This window comes from Rattus norvegicus, chromosome 7 (genome assembly GCF_036323735.1).
Source record: "Rattus norvegicus strain BN/NHsdMcwi chromosome 7, GRCr8, whole genome shotgun sequence".
NCBI classification, from domain to species: domain Eukaryota; kingdom Metazoa; phylum Chordata; class Mammalia; order Rodentia; family Muridae; genus Rattus; species Rattus norvegicus.
The window spans coordinates 95,514,480-95,523,321 of NC_086025.1; the positions used below are offsets into that span (position 1 = coordinate 95,514,480).

At 48.5% G+C, this 8,842-nt stretch overlaps 1 protein-coding gene across 2 annotated transcripts; it reads right to left on the bottom strand.

The window, feature by feature from the left end:
• Window positions 1–1,404: 1,404 nt before the first annotated feature.
• Window positions 1,405–7,549, bottom strand: LOC134479738 (uncharacterized). Of its 2 annotated transcripts, none has more exons than XM_063264437.1 (2): window positions 5,496–7,549; window positions 1,405–4,847 (listed from the first exon to the last, which is right to left on the bottom strand). In XM_063264437.1, exon 2 carries the CDS (start codon window positions 4,050–4,052, stop codon window positions 3,171–3,173), a length of 882 nt encoding a protein of 293 aa, XP_063120507.1. In that variant the 5' UTR covers window positions 4,053–4,847; window positions 5,496–7,549; the 3' UTR covers window positions 1,405–3,170. The 2 variants fall into 2 exon arrangements, with proteins under 2 accessions (XP_063120507.1, XP_063120508.1); XM_063264438.1 differs by having other exon boundaries at window positions 1,405–2,407; window positions 3,563–7,549.
• Window positions 7,550–8,842: the final 1,293 nt, after the last annotated feature.

Sequence of the window (8,842 nt, forward strand, 5' to 3'; positions counted from 1 at the left end):
GGTTCTTCGTGAGTTCAAGGACAGCCTGGTCTACAAAATGAGCTCCAAGATAGTCAGGGTACACACAGAAAAACCTTGTCTTGGGAAAGGTGGGGGTGGGGGTGGGGTGTCCTAGGTGGAAAGTTGCTACTATTATTCTACTAAAAGAACAGGCAATAAAATGGCTCCTAATGACTTTTGTTACACCCATCAATCAGTGCATTGTGCAATCCTCACCACAGGATGATTTCAATGGATGGTAATTAGCACAGATATCCACAACTGGACAATTCACCGAGAGTAAGGGATTTGGAAGCAATCACTTCTAAATGGGCTGTCTTCCTCAAACCCATCTGCTCCAGGATCAGGGATCTAAGGAATGGAAACTTTCTAGGAGCCAGAAGTAGGATGGTTGCCTTTCAGACACAATGGAACTGATGCACAGTTGAGCTCACAGAGACTGTGACAGCACACACAGGACCTGCACATGGTATAAACCAAACAAGATCCCACCACTGTGAAGGAAAAGGAGAGGAAAAGTCCCATTCCTTAGCCATGAAACTATTTGCAGTTGATGCCTGCTGAGAAAGGAAAGTAGTTTTCTCTGTTGGAGTGACACTGGGTATATGGGCCACACTCTAGGAAGACAGGAGGACAGGCCCTGTGCCCAGGAGTTGTTGGCCAACAAAATGAACTCCATGGTCTTTTGTTTACTAGTTTGTGGGCTTTTTGTTTCACTTTGTTTTATTGTAATTTTTTTTGTCTTACTGGTTTGTTGTTTTGATTTTTTTGGTTTTGTTTTGTTTAGAGAGAGAGAGAGAGAGAGAGAGAGAGAGGTGGGGAGGGAGAACATGAAGTTGAGCGGATAGGGAAGATCTAGAGGCATTTGGAGGAAGGAAAATGTGATTAAAATATATAAAAATATTTTTGTTTGTTTTCCTTTCTTATATTTTGTTTGGTTTTGTTTTTCTTTTCTTTTCTTTCTTTCTTTCTTTTTTTTTCTTTTTGTTTTGTTGTTTTTGTTTTTTGAGACAGGGTTTTCTTATAGCCCTGGCTGTCCTGGAACTAGCTCGGTAGACCAGGCTGGCCTCGAACTCAGATTTGTTTGCATCTGCCTTGAGTGCTGGAATTAAAGCTGTGTCCCATTACTCCATCACTGACTTGTGAAATGATTTTTAAGTTATTAAAAAAAAAAAAAAAAAGAAGCCTGCTTTTGCTTTGGGTGAAAGCGAACGTGACCAATGAACTCATCCAATTCTGCCTCTAAGGCTGATGACCAGAGTTCAATCCCCAGGATCCACATGGTGGATGGTAAGAAGTTATGCCATGAGATTTTTCTCTTGACACATGAAAAGCTCTCAGGGAGAACTTTCCCTCAGGATGGAGACCCTCCAACTCCAAAGACCAGACCGAGACACCACAGGATGCAATCAGCAAGAGGATTTGGTTTATTGTCGGGATACACAGGCACAGGCACCTGCGGGCGCTTCAGTCACTCGGGGGACTGGCGCGCCCCACGGAACCAAGGATGGGCTTTTATAGGATTTTGGGGAGCAGAAGCAAGCATACAGAAGCAGATGCATGGTTACAGGGATATAATTGGTGGATTCTAATATGGCAAGGGTTTAGCCCGGGGGCAAGTTTCCTAGCTACCTTCCTGAAACATAAGAACTGACTCGGCCCCCCAAGGGTTCAGCCTGGGGGCAAGTTTCTTAGCTACCTTCTTGGAACATAACGGCTGACTCGGCCCCCCACCAGGGTGTGGGACCTCTCCCGGGGCTTTTCTCATTGTCAGGTGCTCAACGGCAGTCCTCCTGTTGCCAGGCCTTCAACCAAACACATCTTGTTTGGCAGCCGCTGTGTACTCAGTGTTCTAACCTTTCCCTGAACCAGTCATCTTAAGTACAGCCTTGCAAAATGGCGTTACTGCTGCTAAGCTGGGGTCTTTCATTCCCCCATTTTTTTGCTAACTTTGAGTGAAATCTTTCACTCGACTTGGTCAAGAAATTTCTGTCTGGTGGGGGCTTATTCCCTCACTGACTCTAGGCCACAAAAGGGCTAGGAGGAGCCACGTAGGAGTTTTAACTTTAAGGGGTTTGGAGTGTGCTGAACTCTCCATGTCTGGGGTGTAGTGTTGTGATTAGTCAATTCCTCAGACCAGACTGCCTTGACGTGTGGTGCGTGGATCTAAGCCGCGACTCCGTCTACCTTTAGGGCGGTCGGGGTAGTCAGGAGGACGGTGTAGGGTCCTTTTCACCGTGGCTCGAGATTCTTGGTCTGGTGTCTGTGTACCCACACGGTGTCTCCAATCTGGAACGGGTGTGGCACCACCGGATGCTCAAGCTTGTCCTGGTAAGCAGCGGCCAAAGGTCCCCAGACGTCTCTCTGCACAATCTGTAGGGCCTGTAAATGGGCCCTCAGAGAAGGGCTGTCAGCAAAATCAGCAATGTTTGAATCAAAGAAATGGACAAATGGGGGTGGTGTTCCATACATTATTTTAAAAGGAGTTAGACCATGGGGGCCCGGGGTATTCCGGGCCCGATATAGAACTAGGGGAAGGAGGGCCACCCAATCCTTTGAGCCAGTTGCAAGCGTAAGTTTGGATAAAGTCTCCTTAATTGTTCTATTCATGCGTTCTACCTGACCTGAACTCTGGGGTCTATAGGCACAATGTAATTTCCAATCAATCCCCAGCAATTTGGCCACCAACTGACTTACTTGGGAGACGAAAGCGGGCCCGTTGTCCGACCCCAACGCTTGAGGCATGCCATACCTGGGAAAGATTTCCTCGAGGAGCTTCTTGGTGACCATTTTTGTAGTCTCGTGCTTTGTGGGGAAGGCTTCGACCCATCCTGAGAAGGTGTCTACAAACACTAGGAGATACTTGTATATATACCTGGTTTAATTTCAGTAAAATCAATTTCCCAATGGATGTCGGGACGGTGTCCCCTAGGACGAACTCCTTGTCCAATCATGGTCCTTCCCAGGTTAACCTGAGCGCACGCTTTGTAACTCTCAGTCACCTTTTGTATCGCTTTGTCCCGATTTAAAAAAACACAGATTTATCTCTTCCCGATCTAGTAAGGTTTTTATCTTCTTAAACCCCAAATGGGTTAATTTATGTAAAAAGGAGATCAATTCAAAAGTCATTTTTATTGGCATAACTGTCTTTCCTTTGTAGACCCACTGTTTTAGTTGAGGGTGGTAGATGGCCCCCATTTTTTTAGGAGCTCTATGTCCTCATGGGCATAAACCCAACTGGTTTGTCCCACTGGTGGGGGCGTGGGTTGGTCTGGGCTATTTAAGGGCAAGATTTGTTTGTTCATGGCCGCTTCTCGAGCCGTGGCATTGGCCAGCCGGTTTCTTCGTGCCTCTGGGTTGTGCCCTTTCTGGTGTCCTGGACAATATATAATACTCAGTCTTTTGGGCAAGAATAGGGCTTCTAAGAGGGCCAGAATTTTAGCCTTATTTTTAATATCTTTATCTTTAGATGTGAGCAGCTCCCGCCTCTGGTAGATCTCCCCGTGGATGTGTGCCGTGGCAAAGGCATAACGACTGTCTGTATATATATTTAGCCTCTTACCTTTTGTCATCTTGAGCGCCTGAGTCAAGGCGATGAGTTCAGCCCGTTGTGCGGAGGTACCAGCAGGCAGGGCTTTCGCCCAAATCACTTTGTCCTCCGTAGTGACCGCAGCTCCAGCCTTTCGCCCTCCCTCTGCCAAGAAGCTGTTGCCATCCGTGTACCATGTGTGGTCAGCATTCTGAAGAGGCTGGTCCGATAGGTCCAGCCTGGTTCCATGTACTTCTGCGAGGATTTGTAGGCAGTCATGCTGTTTTGTCTCCTCTGGTAGAGGAAGCAAGGTGGCAGGATTGAGGGCGACTACGGGCCCAAACTGAACCTGTTCTGCATCCAGTAACAAGGCTTGGTAGTGGGTCATGTGGGAATTAGAGAGCCAGCGGTCTGGGGGCTGCTTTACCAAGGCCTCCACTGCGTGGGGTGTTAGGATGGTGAGTGGCTGTCCCAAAGTCAATTTTTCAGCATCCTTGATCAGGACAGCAATAGCAGCCACCATCCTTAGGCACGGTGGCCAGCCGGAGGCCACAGGGTCCAATTTCTTAGACAGGTAGGCCACAGGGCGTTTCCAGGGTCCCAACCTTTGTGTTAGGACCCTTTAGCATACCCCTGTTTCTCATCGATGAACAGTTACTGAGCAAATTGTAAGGGTTTGGAACAGTCGGATGAATATCTTTTACCCTCTTGTTGACCTCTCTCAAGTCTTGTACTGGCCTATAATCTCTAGTGCCGGGTTTCTTAACAGGCAGAAGAGGCGTATTCCAAGGCGACCGGCAGGGGACTAGGATGCCTTGATCCAGAAGCCTCGTAATGTGAGGCCTTATACCTTGATAAGCTTCATATGACAGGGGGTATTGTTTTATGGAGACTGGAGTTGTAGTGGCCTTTAACTATATAATTAAGGGGGGCTGTTGGAGCGCCAACCCCATCCCACCAGTCTCTGCCCAAGCCAGTGGAAAATTCGTGACCCAAGTGTCTATTTCTAGGGATTGTGGCTTGTCCTGTCTCGGTTCATATAGTCTATATTCATCCTCTAGTTGTAGGGTTAGAACTTGAAGGGGAGTTCCGTGGGGGCCAGTTATTTGGGCCCCTCCTTCCTCAAAATGAATTTGTGCTTTTAGTTTGGTGAGCAGATCACGGCCCAGCAGAGGGTACGGGCAGTCCGGAACATGTAAGAAGGAATGGGTCACCTTACCGGTAGCCAGCTGAACCCGGCGGTCTGTAGTCCATCGGTATTGTTTCTCACCAGTAGCTCTTTGTACCCAGGCCGTCCGGTCGCTGAGTTGTCCTGAAGCTTGGGTGAGGACTGAATGCTGGGCTCCTGTGTCTACCAGGAAAGTAACCGGCTGCCCCCCCCCAACTTCAAGCGTTACCCTGGGCTCAGGGGGGGGTCCTGGCCATGACCTCCCTAATCTTTATCTAGAGCCAAGAGGGAGGTTCGTGGTCGAGGCTTTCGGGGTCCGCCAGGCTTCTTGGGGCACTCTCTGGCCCAGTGCCCTTTCTCTTTGTAATAGGCACATTGATCTTTATCCAGCTTCAGCCCCTTTCGAGCTCCCCCCTATCTCCCTTCCTTTCTTGGCCCTGAACTACGGCGGCCAAGATTCGACTCAATTCTCTCTCTTATTAAAAATCTTTTCAGCTTCTTTAAGTAAATCCTGTAATGTATAGCCCTGTAAATTTTCTAACCTCTGTAACTTAGTCCTGATATCTGGAGCAGCCTGCCAGATGAAGGACATAGAGACACTCGTCATTTGTCCTGGGTCATCTGGGTCATAGGGAGTGTACATACGGTAGGCCTCCTTAAGTCTCTCTAGAAAGGCGGAGGGAGTTTCCCCTGCTTCCTGTAATACCTGTTTTACCTGAGCCAAATTAGTAGGGCGTCGTATAGCCCCTCGGAGACCCGCTAGAAGCAACTGGCGATAAAGGCGTAGGTGTCCCTTACCTTCAGCTGTATTAAAATCCCAGTTTGGTCCTCAGGCAGCTGGGTGGGACGCCCATCATCTCCCAGAACATGTTTTCTGGCCTCTAGGAACACTCCTTGTTTTTTTTTTTTCTGAGGTTAAGAGGGCCTGTAAGAGCTGTTGGCAGTCATCCCAAGTAGGCTGGTGGGTAAGTAAAACAGATTCTATTAGGTCGGTGAGTGCCACCGGATCTTTGGAGAAAGAAGGGTTGTGTTGTTTCCAATTGTAAATGTCAGCTGCTGAAAATGGCCAGTATTGGGTCTGGCCACCGGTTCCCTGTCTAAGTGGGAAAGCCTGGGAGGTTGAATCTGGCATCACCTCGCGCTTATTGCGCAATCTCCCTGCGACAGGGGAGAAACCCTTATCAGACTGTGGCCCGGCAACTGATCTGGCCGGCGGCTCTGCCTCCTCCGTTTCAGCCGGGCCTGTCAGAGAGAAGATCTATGAGAGGGGAGTTTGGGTCTGCCGGGAGGACAGGTTTTTTTAGAAGGCTCTGATTTCACAAAGGTAGAGAGAGGAAGACGTGGCCGGCAGACCGGGCGGGGCCGAGGGGGCAGGCTGGGGGTTGAGGGGAGGCCAATTCGGGTCCACGAAGGGTTCCGCCCGGGGGGGGTTTAAGGCGAGACTCTCTCAAGTGATAATATAAGAAACCTGGTCAGGATGTCCGTGGACGGCCCGATCTTTAACCTGTAAAATAATGATCTTATTAAATGTGCCATTCACTGGCCATCCCGCTCCGAAAGTGGGCCACTCGGATGTGCAGAGAGTCTGCCATTTTCCTTTTTTTTTTTTAACCTCGACGGACTGGTTGTGTGCCCGGTCGTGGACGTCTTTCTAATGATCAAGAGTGAGACTTAGGGGCGTTGTTAGGGACTGTCCCATGTTAGTTCTAAGGAAGATTAGAACACAGAGAAAACAAACAACACCAACAGTCAAACAAACAACAGACAGGCGTGCTGCACGGCTTTGGTACCAAACTGAAAGCAAAAAGTCAGATGGAGGTGGCAAAGGTCCGGGGCCCTCTGAAAGCCAAAAATACAGACAGAGGTGCCGTTAGTCCGGATCTTTCTCCTCTCCCAGATTGGGCCCCGAAAAGTCGGGCCCCTAACACCCTTGGAACGTCTTCCAGGGCTGCGGGGCGAGAAGTCCGAGCTCGTCAGCTCCTTCTTCGTCCCGCCCAAATTCCAAACAACCTGGCTGAGCGCTCACAGAACAGACCTGGCTGAGCGCTCACAGAACAGACCTGGCTGAGCGCTCACAGAACAGACCTGGCTGAGCGCTCACAGAACAGACCCGGTTGAGCGCTCACAGAACAGACAGAATAAGACAGAACAAGACAAAATCAGACAGACAGACAGACAGACGCCGGCCGGCTTACCTCCCAGTGGGTGGTCGGTAGTCCCTGGGTGGAGGATCTCCTTTCCCGGCCAACGCACCAAATGAAAAGCTCTCAGGGAGAACTTTCCCTCAGGATGGAGACCCTCCAACTCCAAAGACCAGACCGAGACACCACAGGATGCAATCAGCAAGAGGATTTGGTTTATTGTCGGGATACACAGGCACAGGCACCTGCGGGCGCTTCAGTCACTCGGGGGACTGGCGCGCCCCACAGAACCAAGGATGGGCTTTTATAGGATTTTGGGGAGCAGAAGCAAGCATACAGAAGCAGATGCATGGTTACAGGGATATAATTGGTGGATTCTAATATGGCAAGGGTTTAGCCCGGGGGCAAGTTTCCTAGCTACCTTCCTGAAACATAAGAACTGACTCGGCCCCCCAAGGGTTCAGCCTGGGGGCAAGTTTCTTAGCTACCTTCTTGGAACATAACGGCTGACTCGGCCCCCCACCAGGGTGTGGGACCTCTCCCGGGGCTTTTCTCATTGTCAGGTGCTCAACGGCAGTCCTCCTGTTGCCAGGCCTTCAACCAAACACATCTTGTTTGGCAGCCGCTGTGTACTCAGTGTTCTAACCTTTCCCTGAACCAGTCATCTTAAGTACAGCCTTGCAAAATGGCGTTACTGCTGCTAAGCTGGGGTCTTTCACACACACATGCAATAAATACGTAACTGGAAATACTAAAATTTGTATAAATGAAACCTGAAATTAAGAACCAGCTACCAAGCATTGGTAGCCCACACCTTTAATCCCAGCACTCAGGAAGCAGAAACAGGAAGATCTCAAGACCAGCCAACCTGGTCTATAAAGCAAGTTCTAGGATAGCCGAGGCCACACAGTGAAGCCTGTTTCAAACAAAACACAACAATTGAAAGCAAACAAAGAAATAAATACACAAAAAGAACCAGACTAGCAGCACTGGGAGCTAAGGAGACAAAACCCACAAGATTCTATCATCCCTGTTTTTTTATGGAGTCATGAAGTGAGGGAATTTTCCATCTTGAGGTTTACTTTTGACATTTAATATAATTTTAATGTAATTTTTACAAGTACTTGTCTATCAGCACAATACCTGTTCATTTGTTTCTATTTAGTAGAAGTGTTTCAGATGGCCAAACAACTTTTTCTTGTTGTTGTTATTGATGGAGCAGCATGGGCAATATCTGTACCCAGCCCCAAATGAGTTCCCAGCTCCCCAACAAAGTCATCAAGAAGGAGCACAGTTGACACTGTACACATGTACACACACACACACACACACACACACACACACACACACACACACCAACGGTTGTCATGCACCAAGCTCTGGGATGATTTGTAATGTAATACTATGTAACTGACATTGATGTCAAATATGTGTTTATACACTCGCTTTATAGTTGAGAATGTTAACTTTCAATGGCAAAACCATGTAAACTCTGGTCTTTCTGGTTCTAAAATGTGGGCCCTTAACTTCCATACAACACTGTCTACTAAAGAATGTGTGTGAGCCCGAATCATAAGGAAAATCAGCTCAGGGTGGGAAGCTAGGTGGTGGTGATGCACGTCTTTAGTCTTGTCAATGGACATTGTTTGCAAGACAAGAGTTTCTTCTTGTAGCCCTGGCTATCCCAGAACTTGCTCTGTAGGGCAGGCTGGTCTTGAGTTCACAGAAATCCTCCTGTGTCTGCCTCCTAAGTGCTGGGGTTAAAGGCCCGGCAACCCATACAACGTTTAAGCAACCTTCTGCTGACAAGGCCATATCTTGCCACAGAACTGAAAATATCTTCAATCAGTAAAGATCAAAGGCATAGTGGCACAGGCCTGTAAGCTCAGCTCCTGAAAGACTGAAAGGGGCTCATGAGTTTGAAGCCAGCCTAGGAAATATAGTGAGACTGTGTTTCAAAAAAATCAGTAACGGGGCTGGAGAGATGGCTCAGTGGTTAAGAGC